Source organism: Melanostigma gelatinosum, assembly GCF_949748355.1.
Source record: "Melanostigma gelatinosum genome assembly, chromosome: 10".
In the NCBI taxonomy this organism is placed as follows: Eukaryota; Metazoa; Chordata; class Actinopteri; order Perciformes; family Zoarcidae; genus Melanostigma; species Melanostigma gelatinosum.
The window spans coordinates 24,071,964-24,091,903 of record NC_136643.1 but is presented as its reverse complement, the minus strand read 5'-3'; the positions used below and the strand labels follow the sequence as shown (position 1 = coordinate 24,091,903).

General features: G+C 41.3%; 1 protein-coding gene across 1 annotated transcript; it reads left to right on the top strand.

The window, feature by feature from the left end:
• Nucleotides 1-804: 804 nt before the first annotated feature.
• On the top strand, nt 805-2,040 carry LOC306783336 (trace amine-associated receptor 13c-like; the record flags this gene model as incomplete). Its single annotated transcript, XM_079276933.1, has 2 exons — nt 805-1,016; nt 1,224-2,040. The coding sequence occupies 2 exons, from the start codon at nt 805-807 to the stop codon at nt 2,038-2,040; spliced, it is 1,029 nt and encodes a 342-aa protein (XP_079133059.1).
• Between the last annotated feature and the right edge of the window lie 17,900 nt (nt 2,041-19,940).

The window sequence follows — 19,940 nt, the reverse complement described above, 5'->3', positions numbered from 1 at the left end:
ATTGGACATCAGCGGTCCATCATTGCTCTCCTCAATCCATCATTCCATGACCCTCTTTCCCCTCCTCATTCCATTACCCTACACCTTTTCATTCCATTACCCTACATCCCTTCATCCCACGACCCTCGTGCAACACTTTATTTGTATTTGACTTATTGCACACATCTAGCATGCTTAATATCTGGACCTGTCGGGGAGGCAGTTAGCTCAAACCAATGTGAGAGTGAGACACGGGTTCATGAGAAACCTGACGGAGGGTCGCCTGTACCAAAAATAACTGGATTTCTTTGATTTGCAACAAAGACCAAAGTTGTTGTTGAACCTCAGGTGTTGGATGTCTACATGAATAAACACAACACATAACACCGTGACTGACCACATAGTAAAGATGTGTTTAAAACAGGCTAATATTTGAACATGTGTTCAAGCATGACGACGGCCATGTCACGTGGTTCTGGTCAGTCATTTCGTGTGAAAACCACAACGACTTATTCATCTCATCCAGGTTCATGGCATAAACTGTACACTCCTTTCTTCCTGTCCTGGTCACAACTGTCCTAAAAAGGCAACTTTGGCTGCGTTGTGATGTACCTTGCTGTTCCCCGTTGCAGAGCATGATGGAACTTGTAATTGTTTAGAAAAAACAGTAAAAAAGAAGAGGGGGAGGTGAAATACAGGGAAAAGCCCAATGAAGGTAGATGAAACAGTGAGGGAGAAGTTTAGTCACTCCTACTAAGTGAAAGTTGTCACCAGAGTAAAAGAGCAAGGAGGGATGTGGAGGAAGAACAGAGATTATTCAGTTGTATGACGAGCACAGCAGCATCTTGTCTCCTGTTTCTGACAATGAACAGCTTTGAAGAAGCCGAACTTTGCTTTCCAGAACTCCTCAACTCCTCCTGCAGGAAGGCCATGCGTCCTCACTCTGTATCTATACTCACTTACATTTTACTGTCCTCCATCTCTCTGCTCACTGTGACTCTCAACCTGCTCATCATCATCTCCATCTCCCACTTCAAGTATTCATATGTTTTATCATTTTATAAAAATGGTAGCTCTGTGCAGAAAGAAATAGTTAATGATACAAAACAAATATCAGATCTCAGACTGTACAGGAAATATGTTTTCGTGTTTCAGTCAATGCTTTTATCTCTAAATATAATATATATATATAGTATAAATTGACTACCATTAATGATATGCATGTTGTTCTCTTATTTCTTCAGGCAGCTCCACACACCCACCAACCTCCTCCTCCTCTCTCTGGCTGTCTCAGATTTCTTCGTGGGCTTCCTCATGTTCTATCAAATTGTGCTCATAGACGGCTGCTGGTTGCTCGGTGACTTCATGTGTATTCTGTATTATGTTCTGGACTATATTATTACCTCTGCCTCAATAGGAACCATGGTGCTCATATCAGTTGACCAATATGTGGCTATTTGTGATCCTCTACATTATCCCAACAAAGTCACACAAAACAGAGTTAAGATCTGTGTTGGTCTGTGTTGGATATGTTCTGTTTTCTTTGACAGTCTGCTGCTGAAGGATAACCTGGAACAACCAGGCAGGTATAATTCCTGCTTTGGAGAGTGTGTCTATGTCATTAACTACATCGCTGGACTTGCAGATCTTTTTTTGACTTTTATTGGTCCTGTCACTGTCATCATAGTTCTGTATATGAGAGTATTTGTGGTGGCCGTGTCTCAGGCTCGTGCCATGCGGTCTCATACTGCATCTTTTCCTCTCAAGTGTTCAGTCAGTGTAACTGCTAACAAATCTGAATTGAAAGCAGCCAGGACTCTTGGTGTTGTTATTGTTGTGTTTCTAGTGTGCCTCTGCCCATATTATTGTGTTTCACTCACAGGCCAGGACACCTTGCTCAATACCTCATCTGCTACCTTTGTAATATGTCTGTTCTATTTCAACTCCTGTCTTAACCCTGTGATCTATGCCTTTTTCTACCCCTGGTTTAGAAAATGCATCAGGCTCATTGTTACTCTTAAGATACTGCAGCCTGGCTCATGTGAGACCAACATGCTGTAGAGAAACACTGCATGGTGGCTGTAATAAGACAGAAAAATGTACTTGGTGATGGTGGTGAGCATTTAGTAACAGATGTAAAAGTCTTGGTACAGTGACCTCTGTATGAACACTATTACATGCAGAACATACATGTGTCTTTACATTGTGTACTGTTTCAATGCAACACTGAAATCTACGACTACTCTACTCTAGAAAATGTGTTGCCTGACTCCTGTAAGGCCAACATACAACAAATAAGTTGAAGAATCTTTGCACTGATATAGAAATACTGTTTTCTTGGTTCCAACAGGTCTTTAGTTATGCTGCGTGACTTTAATGCATCTCTCTCTTTCCTGTTTAGAAAAAGGAGCCTGCAGCATCATGTCAAGGGGCCTTCCACAGATTTTACAAACGGTCTGCAAAAATGTTTTAATTGGTCGACCTTTATAATGATTATCTCTTTCAGGTAGTTGTGAAACTGTGTTCAGCACATGTACTTACTTTCCCTCAGTTTGGTTAGCCCATAGAGTGTGAGAGATGCAATACAATCTGTTCTCTCTTACGCAACTTGACTCCGGTGTACCTTGACTCTGAAAACAACACTAAAAATTCATAATCTTTGATCTGCCGTTGTTAGGACAACCAAAATTTAAAAATTTAGCCATAACCACTCTGTATTCTTTTGGAGATCCCAAACACAAAAATTAACTAAATATAGAACCCAGCCCTCCAAATGGACAGAGATAATATGCAGCGGACACATCACAAGTTCAATGTTAAAGTTAATAAGATGACTCAGCCTGTCAGGATCCAGGATCCCTGTCTGACCCGTTGTGTGTTTCCCCTGATCTCCTCTACTCATGTGTCCTGTCATTCCCCTGTTTGTTATTGTGTGCCATGTGCTCTGTGTTTGTCCTCTGCCTCGAGACACCTCCCATGGCCACACCCGTGATTGTGCACAGCTCAGGACACTCCAGCCGATCACCTCCTGCGGCCTGACACACCAGACTCAGGTCCCACTAATGATTCCCCTGTCTCTATATAAACTCTGGTCCTGCAGTCTGGGGTTGTCAGGTCGTACCGTCTTTCACCCGCTTCAACCCCGTGGCATCCTCTGCCCTCCTTGTGTTCTACGGATTACACTCCGCCGCTCTGCCCTCCTTGTGTTCTACGGATTACACTCCGCCCTCCTTGTGTTCTACGGATTACACTCCGCCGCTCTGCCCTCCTTGTGTTACACGGACTACACACGCCGTCAAGCTACCAGCCCTCCGGTGTCGAGCCACGGGACTCACACCATCTATCTGCCACTCGGGTGTCGGACCACGGGCTCCACACCGTCGATCTGCCACTCGGGTGTCGGACCACGGGCTCCACACCTTCCTGTCTTAGTCAGGCTAAATAAAACCTGTTTCCATTAACTTCTGTCTCCTGTGGTCTTGCGTTTGGGTCCTACCTGTGAACACCCGTGACACAGCCAAACTTATAACATTGTAAAGATTGAGGTGGCTGACTTGCAGGTATGTCATGTAAAGGAACAAGTGTAATTGTGTTTGTTTGGTTTCACTGTTAAGTGACAGGTCGTAATGTGAGTCTATAATCGTCAGACTTGAAAGACACATTTTTCAATGAGGGACACCTCAACAGTTAATCCTGAAGAAAATAAGTTGTCGAAGTTTTGGCCACTGGATGATGGCACATGCATTCAAATGATGGTCTGCAGTGTTTTCTTGTGAACAAACAATAGTAATGTTTACTTAAAATGCAAGTTTTTAAATCCTGACAAGTTCAGAAATCAGGAGAGAACCAAAAAAAGTATTGTGCAATCTACGACTAAACACTAACATCCTAATAATGTGATTTAAATGTCCATTGGAGATAATGTTATACAACACTTCCTCACACAGCCTGCCTCCCTCTCCCCCTCCCTCTGTCACAGAAACGCACAGATGCATTAACTCTGTCTCTCTTTCCCTGTCATATGTTTCGTCTCTCCTTTCGTCCTGCAGACCAGAAGGCTATGGGGTCAGATCAGTCTCGATAATTGCAAATGCACGCAGAACGATTCACAAATACATTCCAATGCACACATAGATAAATTACGATTTATGTAAATATAAATAAAAAATCACAAATATATTGTGTGGATTTTTCTATTTGTTTGTGGATTTGTAGGCATTTGTTTGTGGATCGCTCCACATTCGTGTGTGGGTTTTATGAGACTCCCCTGACGTGGCTGGATTTGCAAATGCGTTTTTTTCAACATTCTCATTTTCAACCAATCACATGCTGCAAACTAAATTAACAAATACGTTTGACATAATCAGCTGACTATTCACACTTAGCTTAGCTATGGTTGCAAATGTATTTTAGACACCTTTTTTGTTATATTTGTTGACATTTTCTTGACAGTACATCCTGAATGAATAAATTACATGCTTTGGAAAACAAATCCAAAGCATGTGGTTGTCGACTGTAATAAGCCCATCCAATCATTGAACTGCCTGCCTGGAATTGTCTTGAATAAAATATTTGTTTCCATTTTTCACTTCCATATATATTTTTGATATTTGAGGTCTTATATCTTTCAGATTCAGATCTTATTTTTTAAATTTTCAAATCTTTTTTTTTCGGTTCACATTTTTTGTTTTTCAGTTTTAAATAATTTTTTTAATTCAGATCGTATTTTTTTCCGCTTCAGACTTTTGTCCCTGATCTAGCGTGGGGGGTGTGGCATCAACTGAGAGGGTTGTGTAATCATGAGTGATAGCATAACAAAGAAGGCTGAGGACCTTCCTCAACCAACGTTGCCTTCAGGAAAAGTAGGTACCATGAGAATTATGACTCAGTACACCATATTCACGTGAATGCAGTGAAAAAAATCTGCGAGACTCTGAGCGGCAGCTATCCTGAAGGAAACTTTGGAGGGAACCAGCTACTGGATGGTTCGATTAGTCTTTCGCTCCTATACCCAGATCAGGCGACCGATTTGCACATCAGGACCGCTACGGGCCTTCACCAGAGTTTCTCTGGCTTCGCCCTGCCCGGGCATAGTTCACTGTCTTTCGGGTCGGCGAGTTGAATCCCCTGGCCAGACTGCGCAGACCCCACCTGTTTACCTCTCAATGGTTTCACACCCTCTTGAACTCTCTCTTCAAAGTTCTTTTTAACTTTCCCATAACGTACTTGTTGACTATCGGTCTCGTGCCGGTATTTAGCCGTGGATGGAGTTTACCACCCACATTGGGCTGCATTCCCAAACAACCCAATTCCGAGAAAACCGGATCCCGGCACGACGGGAGCCGTTACCGGCCTCACACCGTCCACGGGCTGAGCCTCGATCAGAAGGACTCAGGCCCCCGAGCGACACCATTGATGTGACCTTAGGGCATAGGGAGTTTCAGTTTCTCTCAACATCAGATAACCTCGCTCAGGTGACCAAACAGGGATTCATCAGGCCTAGACTAGCGTCCGTGTTAGGGGTTGCAACAGTGGATCACCTATTTTCAACTAGTTGGTAACCCCGGCCTCGACCGATCCATTCCGGATCGGTCGAGGCCGGGGTTACCAACTGCGTCCATGAGTCCTCATGTGACGAGTTGGACGTTAAATGATTTGTGAAAGCTATAAAATGCACAGACATGATTCGCAAAATGTCCTTAAAAGTGGCGTGCTATTTATTCGCCTTCCCATGAGGTTAGATTGGTTGACGACACCAAGAACATAGAACACATTAAAAAGGTGCATAGCCAAGAGTTCATGGCTTTGCTGTCAGCAACTAACAGCTGCTCCTGTCAGTCTTGGCCTTTTCATGTCATCGTCTCCGACAAACACCTGAGCTTTCCAGATTTGACTTTCGGGACTGCTAAGCCACAGAAGGGTCTTTTATTTTGAAAAAAAGGAAGCAATTCTGGGTTTCGTGGAGAGAGCACTGACCAGATTAAACAATTTCTCTTTGCCAGACAAAGAGATAGAGGTAGAAGACTTCATGATACTATAGTTGTGTTATGCTCTCTCTCATTCACACACACACACACACACACACATTCACCCTCTACCTGCTGACCCAAGCCCATGAGACTGGATTTGTGTCAAGCGCTTAACACAACAAACCACCACGTACAGTCATTGCTCGCTCGTGAATCGCTCTCGTTAAGGCTTCACACCTTCTTGTGTTGACGTCAGATGATTGCAAACTCTTTATTCCCAGAGGGATCATTCCAATCAGGCGTTAAGAAAATCATCCATCTTCCAAAGTAAACAGATGATGTCAAATAAACACATGATGCAAACTCTGTGAGGAGACAAAGAATTTAACCTATCAACACATGACGCAACCTTGTCTGACAAGACCAACAATTACCAACAGTACTCATTAAATGTTGTTTTTTCAGTATTATCCTTTTTCTTGTCCTAGTATTCTTCTCTCGCAGCTCAGAAAGCTTTTTTTTTTTTGAATACATGACCTAAATTCTGGCCTCTCTCTAGATCTTAGGATATATCATGTTTCTATCCCTGGTTTAGAAAGTCTGTTAAACGTATTGTTGTTCTTTAAAGACTACCACCTCCCTCTGTTGTCCATTGTCTGTGTTGCATCTACAATGCAACTCGCTGCTGTCCAGGTATACAGTCTGCTACATGATGCTCTTACACAAACCTGCATTTAAAAAGAAACAGGGCCTGGAAATGTGGTTGTACCTGCATACATTTTCTGTTCTAGTCCTCAAAGTTGACAAGATGGCGGCACACATACATTTACACTAACTACATGTTCGTTATTGCACTATATGTTTGCATTGTTCTGTATCTTGTTCTGTACCTGTTGTGTATATTTTAGTTTGAACTTTATGTTTTTGATTCTTTTGTGTTTACAATGTGACCAGGGAAATATCATGTTCCTCCTCTATGTAATATACTGCCCTGTATATAGATGGATGACAATAAAGTCTTTCCTATCTTCTTTTTCTCAAATCCTCCTTTTTGTCACTTCATATGGCTGTCATGTCATGTCTACATATTTAACATTTTTAGCTTTGAGTTTGGAAAGAATGTTTGGATCAGGTTTGCTTCATCATTTTATTGATAAAATGTTAAAAAGTATAAAAAAAATTTAAGTTGATAGGAAGGATACATTTCAGACATTGGGATAAAAACAGACAAAATAGGTAAAACATGTAATAGAGAATACATTACTACCCTGGCCAACAGCAGATGAGAGGAAGCTGGCTCGAGAGTCCATCAATTATGCATGTATGTGTTTATTATCCTCCTTCCTTTCCCTTGCTGTTTTTATTCAAGGCCAGGACCACTTTGGGCCAGACTTGTAGTAGGCTGCAGGTCTCTCCCACCATGCCCTTCATACAGCTCCAAAGTGCTGCTAGAGACTGGACAGTTGCTCACCAAATGTCTCCTTGGACAACCAGCAGCCAGTAACATGTATGATAGTAAAGAGAACATTAATGATAGAGATAATACTTGGGGTTTGGCAGGATGGGGCATTGAAGAGGATTGTCATTTGACGATAAAGTGCAGTTTTCCATTGAGTTCATTTTCTGTTCCCTTCCCTGCCGCTCTATTGTCGTGTTCTCTTTTTCCCTTTGATTATCAGAATCAGAACCGTTTATTTGCCAGAGTATGTTGCACATACAAGGAATTTGACATGGTGGACAGTGCATAACATTAAACAACCAACACAGTGCAATACATTGTATGTATAGCTGCATGAAAAAAGCATTGTTCTCTCTCTCATTACGTTGAGCATGAGGCCAGTGGTGAGGGAAGATGAGTCAGAACGGTGGATTCCTTGGCTGAGGAGCTTTCCTCATTTCTACATAGGTGGAGTTCCTGGCTTCTCTGTTGCTGCACTGGAACACAGAAATAGAAAAGTAACAGGTTGCTTCAGGTTTTCTTTTCTCAATCAGTAGCTCAATGAAAGCATCATACAGTGCTGGAGACTTGTAGTTGCAATAGCTGAAGATTTACTTTGTTCTAAAGAAAGTGGGGTAAACAGAGAAACTACGTAAACAGAGATAGTAGAAGTCAGAGCATAAGACTGGTTATAAATGACGTAGTTTCCTTTTGGTGCCCACATAATTTACCCTTTCTTTAAAAATGAAATGCCCTAAAACTTGTATGCCAAATTGTGGAGGGTAGTGATGATTGTCAGTGTAGTATTTGGTCTGAGTCATTATCCAGAGTCAGCTACTTCATGTTTTGTGCTGCAGGAGACAGCACGGCCGTCCAACTTTCCCGACATGGCCTTGAATTCATCAGCTGTTTTTTTATCAAGTGTTTTGTGGTTTCTTTTTATTTTCAGAGACAGAAAGACACACAGATAACCACGCGTGTAGTGAGACTGTCTGGCAGACAGACACATAGTCACCTTCAGTCTGATGAAGAAGGAGGTGATGACACAGCTGTACAGGAACATCAGAGTCAGCAGACCGATCACAATCCAGAAGAGTTGAGGAGGCTGAGGAGGCTGAGGAAACTGAGGACAAGGAGGAGGCGAAGGCTGAAGGAAGCAGGCCGCTTCCTTTTGACCTAAAATAAAAAACATGGTCAGGAAATTTCCTGTTTGCACTTTTCTGGTTTATAACACAAATAGAGTTTAGATGTGTTTGACCAACAGCACAAACCCAAACACAAGTTCCCAAATTTGAAATCATCAACAATGAACAGAGAAGTATTTGGAAAGTGAACATCTAAAATACCCTTAAAGCTTTATTAAAAACAAAAAGGTAATAACTGTCATTGAACTTTGTTTTTCATTTAATCAAGACAGTACCTGTTTATAATATGAAAGTGAATACATGTGTGGTGCATTTGACAATATTTCTTCATTGGCTTGTATGAACATTGGCATTACAAATCGTTCAAAGGGTTGAACGTACCTGCCAGTAGTTTGGTTGGCGTTCCTGTCTTGGTGTGATCTAGATCATCTGTTTTCACTGTGAACTCACACTCGTATTTCTTGGTCATGGCCTCTGGCCCGATGTTGAGCATGATGAACAGCCATTTTTGGGGATTCTCTTGGTGCATGCTAACGTTCTTACAGTCTTTCTTCCCCTTCTGGCACAGCAGTCTAGGTTTGTCTGTTCTGAGAGTGGACAAAGATAATCTCAACAGAGTATGTCTCCCACCATAGACCAAGTCTTAGAGATACACTCATCCACTTTCTTGCAAAGAGTTGGTACCGCGAAGACTGCGAGCACACCAGGCCAAGAAACAGTCCCCGAGATAAGAGTGTTGAATGATGTACAGTGGTTTAACACCCTCACAGTTTTATGTATTTGTTTGTTTTTTCTTGCACCTGTTTGGTTATTCAGTGGTTTCTAATTTGCCTCATTATGCAGATGAGGTGATGCATTACAATTATGGATGAAGAAAAAAAGATAAATTAGGACACATACAGTGATATGACGTTGAGTCGAACATCTTCGACCGAGTTGACGTTTGCCGTGTGTTCACAGCTGATGGAGGCTGACCCGTCTGGGTTTACAGTCCGATTCTCAGGCTGAATCACCTCAAAACCTGATGAGTGAAAAGGATTCAGCTGCTCTTTAAAACACATCAAGTCTCAAGTTTGTTCATTTTCAACAAAAAAGAATTGCTTCTTCTGAGAAGTGAATGTTTTCAGTCTGTACTTCTGTTTCTTGTAATAGACAGCATGTACAAACAGCAGCATATGCAACACAGTCATCGACATTTCATTGGATCATTCGGTGAATTATTAGGCTATTATTCGTCATCTTGTTTTTATTATAATACAACACATAAGTATAAGAATTAAAGGTAAAACTATGAAAGTTGCTAGAGACAGTATTGAGAGTCCTACCATTGCTTCGGTCGAAGATGAAGCTCAGATAAATTGTGAAGATGATGAAGATGTTAGAGCTGCAAGATGTCATCTCAGCGTTTCTGCTCCTTCACTCTGCAGTAAAAACTGCAGAGAACCTAACAATCACAGTACAAAGACACCAGTGTTAACCAGCATCACAATCACAAACAGCTCAATCTGGTACTGAGCTCTTTAAACAGGAAAAAGGAAATGTTGAGGTTGGATGACGAGCTAACCTAAGTCTTTGTTTCTGTGGGGCCGTCAATGCTTTGAAGACACTCAGGAGCACACTCAACTGTTTTGGGTAGTTTCTGTGGTCGCCACTCTTTCCTGTAGGGAGCACTTGTCATGCAGTGGCCACTAAAAGTCATCGTTTTTTACAGAACACAATCTGTAGATCACACCACTTCCTGTACTGCAGGAAATGTTATTTGTTCCATTCAGAGAAAAAAGTTTGAATTTATAAGTTGTTTTATGCAGGCTTTTTGTTGTTGTTGTGGAACAATCTCCTCCGCCTGCTCAACTGTTCCCACTCTCCATCACTCTCCATCAGCCCTGCAGTGTATAACCGGCCCATCTCCACTCAAACCATGCCAGACTGACAATGTTGGTTCATGCCTTGCTTTACAGCAACCTGACCGTGGACCTGCTCCTTAACCCCTGTCTCTACCTTCCAGCCTATGTCTCTTCACTTCGTCAATACATCACTGAACTGTTCCTGTCTGCCTGTTTACGTAAATAAGCTGCAGTGTATAGAATGATTCTATTGAAGTTATTCATTTTTTTAATGTTTTAGACGAGTCACTAATCACTTTAAAAGAGTGATTATAGCTGATTTAACTTACAGACATGAGATTGATCTTCTCATGTCGTTCTTTATACAATGATATAAATTCATCCCCGTTTTGTTGATATCTTACGAAAAGTTACTCCTCATTTTTCGTGCGTTTTTCCTGCAAAAGTCCAGCAACATGAGTCTGTTTTGGCTTGTTACATGCATACTGTCTTTTCAAAATAAACTTCCATCTTCACAGGAACCAACTAAGGTTTAGGCGATGAAACTACTTAGTTAGGTTCAGGAAAAGATCGTGGTTTGCGTTAAAATATCTACGCAAGTGGCGTTGCTTAAGTACGGAAGTCACGTCACAAATAAATCAACATTGGCTTCTCGTTTCACACACGGCACAAACTGCGGCCTCCTGGAGGAAACACAGTGTTTGTTTGACCCATCCACCTCTCCTCATCCCACCCGTCCTGAGTGGAATGCTACTCATGTAGTCGCTCGCTAGCTATAGCATGTAGCATCCTGGCATCACTGGGATTCAAAACATTTCAGAGCACTTGTTTGCAATTGTGCATTAACGTGATTAACCAATGATTTAACTTGCTGCTAGGATCACTGATTCACCAAACCTGCTTGCTTGCAGTCTGTGTTCCACCACAGTCCCCGACGCTGCTCTCATGATTCATTTTGTTTCTGAAGATAGATTTGATTTTGTAGCGAGTAACGAAGGTTTCAGGGGAAATGTATCGGAGTAAAAGTATCAGTTTTCTTTGAAAAATGTAGTGAAGTAAAAGTAAAAGTCAACAGAAATATAAATAGTAAAGTAAAGTACAGATATCCAAAAAAACGACTTAAGTACAGTAACGAAGTATTTCTACTTCGTTACTATACACCACTGAGTACAGTCCACATCCTGTTTTTCAGAGGTTGTGTTTCTGTGAAATCTGTGTGAGACAAATATAAACCACAGACGCAATCAGAATTAGAAGCCTGAACCGTGTTCTCTGACTGATTGGTCCATCTTTGGTCTGATCCTTCTTTGAGAGAGAGATTGTTCTTCTTTTCCTTTTGTTTTAGGCCTCACAGCTAAATTATTTTGATTGTAATCTGTCTTGTTTCCTTAAGACTTTGTATTAGTCAGTATTAGAACGCTTTGGTCCCGACTGACTAGGCAGTCAGGCTATATCTATATCTCAACAACTATTGATTTTCATAAAATGTTGTACAGTCGTTCATGGCCTCCAGAGCATGAAGCTTACTGACTGTTGTTTTGGATAAAACGCTATTTAGATAATTTATGTTTGCAGCTAATGAGCAAATATTAGCATGTTAACGCACTTAACTAAGATGGTGAACATGGTAAACAGTATTCCTGCTTAACATCAGCATTAGAACATTGTCTTGGTCAAATTGTCATGTTAGCATGTGGATGTTGGCGCATAATGCAAAGTATTGTGGTCTCTCCAACCTCACATGACTGTAGACTCTCAAAGTAGTGTCCTGGTGTAGACAGGCAGCAGTAAATAAACCGAAATGTGAAGATTTCTAATGCTAGTTTTGTTCCTATACTTCAATAATACATGAGCTTCTGTTTCTATCCTTAATCTATCAGGTGTTCCACAAGGCTCAATCCTGGGAACATTTGCTTTTCATTAAAGCATGCTTCTTTTTGGAACTGCAGTTATTGGCACTTCTGCGTTGGCTTCATTTCTCAGTACCGGAGGTTGCTGTGTTTTATTTACAGATGGAAAAATCATCAAATTGCAAGCTTTTCAATCAATTACAATCAACAGTGCTGTTTAACAGAATATGAATACAAAATTAAATAATACATTCCACAAAACTACAATTTTTAAGCAAAGTATCTTTATTCCAAGGAAATATCCAACATGAATATGTGCTGAACATTGCAATGGCAACAAAATAGACGGACAAAAGGTAACAATAAATTCACATGCCAACTTAGCCCAAATGCATAATCATTCAAAGCATTGCATTCTCAGCTGGAGTGTTAAGCCAAGTTTAACTTCAAGCGTTTCAGTTTTGTAATTCATACTCAGTGTTAGCCGTACAAGCCTTCTAGCTGCTTAGAGTGAGAGTTCAGATAACTCAATCAAGCTACAGCGTTTAATACAATTAGTGTTTACAACAATGTAAACATTATTTCATACTTAAGTAAGATAACCACAGACACCAAATGTGTCATTTTCTACAGCTGTGGAAAAAAAAACCTCAATCAAAACAGAGGTGATATTTAATAAACGGTCACTACTGACCCTGTGATACTTTAACCCTCCATTCAAAATCAATGGTACTTATGATGAGCCCAACATCATTATTCAGTGGGTGTTTCATGCAAAGTTTTAACATGAAAATGCAGCAGCATCCACCTTGTGAAGCGCACTAGGCACCGGTCTGACGACCTCCCTCCTCCCTCGTTCACACTGTAGGGCCTGCAAATGTACAACACACAGATTTTAATGCAGTAAACAATAGGTGATAATAACCTTTTTTTATGTTATACCGGGGAGAGTAACAGCAACGAGGGCAGAGAAGATGACTCAGTTAAATCCAGCTCTGGGAGCTCATGGAAGGATTTAGCCTGCATCATTAAGGCATTACTGTTGTGCCCTATGAAGCCCTGTGTGGTAATCTGATTAAACACCAACTCATTTTGAGATGTGTACCATTGAAGCACTGCATTAGCTGAAATGAGTGTCTATATTAATAGATGCTGAAACAAGACCAGGCCTCAATAAAGCGATTTAAGGCCCTTATTGTGCCAATCATACTAATCTCAAACTAATATTCATTTCCAATGGCCATATATGTCTGCAACAAACAAATTAAACATTTATGTGTATTTAAATGGTCATATTTTTTACTTTAGCCACTTTTTAAAATCCTACCGTGGTGTTTATTTGCACACAAAAAAAAGATAAACCTGCACAGTGCTAATGTGTCGTCAAGTGTGATTATTTTGACCGTGTGCAATATGATATTTAGGTTAAAGTCCAGGTAGTGTGGGCTATTTGAAATTGTAACTTTTAAACATGCTGCATCCGCCAGTGATAACTACTACTAGTACGAAATAAATGTGTAAATAAAAATAATAATGCTCTGACCTGGAAGTAGATGATGATGAGGAGGACAAACACGACAAGTATCACCAGTACAACCACAGGAATACTGGCTGGTGCCATCCTCTCATCACCTTCATCATCCTCCCCATCTTCACCCTGGTGTGCAATCTGTCTCTGAGCCCCCGGCACAGGACAGTCGGAGCTGCCTGTGGACAAAGGAAACGGATGGAGGGAAAGTGAGACTGAAGGTGAGACAGAAAGATGTGTGAACTGTCTGGGCAGGTGTTGTGTGGGGGTCTCACCTAAGACATGAATGAGCGTGCCGTTGCCAGTGAGCTGCAGGTATGGTGGTGGGTACAAGACCTCTATCTCACAGCGATACAAATCCGTGTCCGTGGCCTTCAGTCCGGACACCGTCACCTCCACGGCGCCCTCCCTCACCCGAGCAGAGCACTGCACCTAAAACACATACAATCTGAATCATAAAATGGTCTTTTTTTATTTGAATCATGACATATTAATATATATATTAATATAGTTACTTTCAATTAAACCAACAACAAGCAGGAGGCTACAAAATGGTTGAAATTATTCCAAACAGGGCAACATAACATGGGGGAACAGAAATGTGGTGACACAGGGGTGCCTCTCATAATAAAATAAATCCCGTTATCTGTGTTCTTTCTGTGTTAAGACAACCTGTGGAAGCATGCGCACTCACATGCATGCAGTCTATTGATTAAAGACGTAACAATCCATTTGCCTAGAATTGGGGTTGTTTTATGCCCCATCTTCCTATTGAAGATCACATTTTCTCCTCTTTGTAAAAAATATAAAAAATCTGATGAGGGGATTTACTCAGCTCCCTTCTCCTGCTGGACAGTGTAAACTCTGGCGCCACCCTCAGGCCAAATGGTGAATTTGTTAACACAAAGTATCTCAGAAGGACATGTTGACACACATTTTGCTGAACACATTCATGCTACCACTTTGTAAAAGTTCTCAGAGACAAATTTACTTTTCCTACAACACCACGCTCAAGACCAAACTGGCAATGTTATCCCAACTTCTAGTCAGGATCTTGAACTAGCAAAACTAAGATAAGATAAGATAGACTTTATTGTCCCGAAGGAAATTTGTCTTGGAAACATACATACAGTGTACAGTGTCTGCTGTTAAAAAACAAGACAAATAACTGTGTGTATGTTGCTAATTTCATCCACTACTCTTGTATTGTGATGTGTCAGGAACACTGCTGGAGACCTTTTCTTATTTTGAAGAAGCAAACAACTCAGAAGTGCCTCTCGGGAGAGTCTTCTTGGAAATCTCTTTCTATTTCATATGTTGGTTGATTGACCCCTGACCTGAGACGTTTAGGCTTATGGTGGGGTCAGTTCATCATACATATCCAATCAAAATGTTGAAGGTTGATGGCTGTATTGATTGTAAAAATGATATTGTTTATTAGGGGTGACACCCTACGCAAAACCATTGTTTATCATCTTACATCTTACACCTGTCTTCTTCTCTTTTAGCTGGTTTTATTTTTATATTCTCTTCGCTCTTTTATGACTCTTTTAATTTTATTTGAACGCTCCTTTGCTGTGTTTTTTTTGCACTTTGTTTCGATGCTTTTGATGTTTTAAATAAAGAACTTTGAATTGCCTTGTTGCTGCAATGTGTTACATCAAGTATTTGGTTTATTCATGACTGACTCAGAGAAAATCGAAGTTAAAGTTCAGGGAATAAACATCATTATGTAGTATATTTATTAACTGTTTAACATCAGGACTGTGTGTCGTTTGATTTAGAATTGATTGACAATGGGCCGGCAAGAAAAGCAACTTTCAGCAGATTGAAATGTTGCAAAAGCCGAATTGACATCAAGTGACATCATCTTCCCAACTGAGCCCCGCCCACATTAAAAATAAAGAAATTATCTCGAATGAAATGTGCAAAATTGCTCTAACTTTGCGAAAAAATTATGTTTGGATGTAGGATGTCTCTTATTAAGAAGCTGGTATATAAAATGTGTTTTTTGAGGGCCATTAAGATTTAAAGATTTTCGTTAATAAAGTTGTAATAAGTTAACATCCATCCACCCACAGACTTACATCTCCTTGTTTCTCCACACCTGGCTCTCTCTGCCCTGTGAAGTTGAGGAAGGACGAGCAGAATTCCTGGGTGCCGTAGAGGCCTTTCAGCAGAGTCACACGGAGCTCCTTGGGGTCAGGGTAAGGGTAAGGCCGGCTGTGGTCAGAGGGGGGTTGGGTCTGGTGGTAGGAGGGTCGGGGTTGGACCAAGCAATGGACCTGTGCCATACCATTGGTGCTCACCACTCTATAGGGCTGGATTATCGTCACGGCTGGCAGAGACAAAGGGAAGGTTGGGTGGAGACAGTTACAAGATAAGTTACGTTGTATCCACAGAGGGTTGTGACCTCATGATTATGTACTGAATCCAAACAGCAAAGGAAGGACAACGCCTCTGCAGATTTAACTTATTATCTGTCTGCAAAGGAACAAACTCTAACTTTAAAGTTTAAAGGCAGAGGTGGACAGTGGAAAATGGTCATTGGCTGCTAATTTCATTTTACTTAAAGAATAATACATTTCATTCCTTCTTTTTTTTCATTCATCAGCTCTGCAAGAGGTGACGTACAAAATCCTAAAAACTCTCCACACCCACAGGTCACTTCCTGTGTTTGACACATTAAAAGACGAAACTCTGTGGTTTGACAGCACTTCAGCAGCTCTGCAGGAGTTCTAGTCGTCACAGTGAAGCTGCAGGTTGTCAGGTGATCCCCCAATGTAGGCCACACAGAACAATATTACATCATTCATTTTCTATCAAAATAACAACCCAACTCTACGAAACAGTTTAGCGTTGTGTATTTATTTTTAATATTTGCTTATTAAATACTGAATTACAGCAGGTGGCTCCTATCAACACATCTCCATGTCTTTTACACCTAAAATCAGAGACATGAAGGACAAAAGTGTCTTCTTACAACTGGTCTGCTCAACCAGAGCACAAGTATTCTGCTCAGGTTGTGGCTGAGGTCAGTTCATCTTGAACTGACTGTTTGGCTGAGGATTACAAATGGAGTCCCCATAGAGGTCAGGGTTTCTAGTTGCCAGAGCTAGCAGAGGTCCAGCAATGGACCGAACACTACTATCGTCACATCCTTAAAAGTGTGTTTATACTCACCACTCCACGCAGGCCGGCAGAGGCTGAGGACTGTCAACACAATCCCTGCCATCACACAGTGGGTCAGGAACATCCTACAGTATCTCACGCTGTTACACAGAAGGAGACGGACACTAAAGAAATCACTGAAAGCTAGTGAGCACACACACCTTCACACTCAACAAATTTCAGTAGAATTCAGCAAAAAAACTGTGAAACTTGCCTTTATAGTTTTGCACCTTCTCTCAGCTGTCATGGAAACTGTGAGCCAGCACAGGAAATGATGATGGTGTTTTGCCGGTAAAGGGAGACGGCAGGTTTACTGAGCTGTGGTTCTGCAGGAAAGCTGAGCAGAACTAAATTCAGTGATTGTGCTCAACGGCCTAATTTTGTCAAAAAAATGAAAGAAGCGTGCAAGAAAAGCTTTGAACACCAACAATGTGTTATTGTCAGCATACAGTCTTTTTTCAATTACCTCACAGTAGAGAGAGCATGCAGTGCCCTTTAGGGTGTCCTTCTACTGGAGGAAACATGATGAAGTCCCCTCTACAGTGCCCCCCCCCCCCCCAGAGGAAAAAACGTGATGAAGGGCCCTCCATGGTGCCCTTTAAATGGAGAAAATGTAATGCAGTGCCTTCTAAACATGATGCCATAGGGTGGATTATGTGTGAGAATACTTTTTCAGAAAGCCACTGGATTCAATAATGTTCCTAAAACAGGTTGATATGCAGCTGAAACAAAACAAAACTCTTCAACCTCTTTGCAGATAACTCTAGTGGAAAGTTTTGCAGGATTGATATTTCGTTTAAATTCCAATGAATTGTGTTCAGAGTGCTCTATCGAAGTCTGGAAAATGTTTCATGAGCAACCGAAGAGCAGCCGAAGAGCAGCCGAAGAGAAGCCGAAGAGCAGCCGAAGAGCAGCCGAAGAGAAGCCGAAGAGAAGCCGAAGAGCAGCCGAAGAGCAGCCGAAGAGCAGCCGAAGAGCAGCCGAAGAGCAGCCGAAGAGAAGCCGAAGAGCAGCCGAAGAGCAGCCGAAGAGCAGCCGAAGAGCAGCCGAAGAGAAGCCGAAGAGAAGCCGAAGAGCAGCCGAAGAGCAGCCGAAGAGCAGCATTCATCACGTTTACAATGGAAAAGAAGACTTAGTTAAATGAAGAGGACTTGCCACAATGTCCCTGAAACTACTGGAAACAGACTGCTTGGTCTTTTTTTGCAGAAATAACAATGTTTTTAAATATTTTTGTATGTAAACAAAATGTCTATTCACATCTGCCCCTTCATTTACAGAATGTGGATTTTGTCTCAATAAAGACAATTACACAAGAAAACTTCAATTCTTTGTCATTTATTAAACATAAAACCTTTTAAAAAAGAATTCACAATTGGTGTTGAAATGGATTGTGTGTGATGCAATCAAATGTTTGAATCTGATCATATGCGACAGGTTCTGTTGTTTCGTCGCGGTTCACGTTTCTTTGGAATATTAGAATATTTTTTGTTCTTGCGTTTGCAAACGCACTTGATATGCAAAGATCAGGTGAAAACAGTGGAACATAGCTCGTTCTCGTCACTGTGTCGTGACAGAGTGAAAGCGCTGATGCTGTGAGATTCTCTGTCATCCTGACGTCACATCTGTGCGTTGCCTGGAAACACTCTGTGGGGTTAAACCCCATTCTCACTGAAGTTACAGTCAGCGCAGAGTTCTTCAGTCGCCCGGAAAACAGTGGTTTATTTCTGCTGCTGTCGCTGTTTCACAACTTTAGCATGAAGTGCAAAAATGTAATATCGGAAGCTGTCAGTCGGGCTCTTTGCAGTTGTGCGGAAAATACATCACGTGAAGCTGATTGAGTTCAAACAGACATGTTCTCGTCTGATGTTCCACTGAGTTAACATGGAGTCAAATATATTATACTCAACTAGATTTGATATTAAGAAAGATTTAACAAAGTCAAATATAATCATACTACTAGTGCCCTATGGTGCTGTTCCTTTACATGTTTGAAGTGTCGTCAGCTGCTTCCAGCCAACGTGTTTTCTTGTGTCATGATTCTCTGATGTTCGGGGTCATGAGAATTTTGAGAACTTGAAATGGGTCCAGAGAAGTTTCTGCTGTTTCTGCTGTTGCTTCCTGTGTGAAAGAATAAGAGGACGCACGTTAGAGCCTTTTTCACACTCTGTGCAGTGAAAAGCAAATTCACCCACTCGCTTTTCTGCCCTATCAAGAGGACAATAAAGGTTTCCTGCATGATTACAATAATTGAACTCAGTATTTACATGACTGTCATTCCAGTGTTTGCATCCATCACTAAAGTAGGTAACAGCAAAGTAAGACAACGGATGCAGTTGTTGGTGCTTCAATGACATAAACGTCTCCTTCCTCAAAGACAGCCTCGGTCCCACTACATTTCATCGGCTTCCTGTTTTCAGAAGGGATGACAGAGGGATCGATTCAGCCTCCACGATTGGCCAAACCAGGTGTGGCGGCAAGTTTTCACAAGGATTGTCTCATTTTCCTACCAAATAAATAACAACTTAATCATTTAAAAAGATACCAAAATCACATAAGAGATGAAGAATGGTACAAGAGAGGTCAACATGCATTGTGCTATTATTGTCTTTGCTGAGCATCACACGTGTTCGCTTCCTGCAGAGGCAGCAGAGCAGTTGTTCTGAAAATGCATGGTATCACACACAATCTCCATTTTCAAGTAAATCACCTGATGCATGAACATGCTCTAACATGTACAATGTACAAGTTCTATGTGTATGCCATTTAATGTATCAGTAGCTCTACATAATGCCGAATTGCCCCAAAATAAGACAGCAAATAATATAAGAAACATTTCAGCTTTAGATACAAAACTGGTCCCAGGAGCCACATCACAAAACATCTGATTCCAAAGCTGTCTCAGCTTTTTCAGTTTGCAACCTTAAGATGTGAGGAGAGGTCTATTTCAGTTCGTGATTTTAACACCAGATACTGATGATTGATGGACTGGAGAGGTGAGAGTCTCCAGCGGACGGAG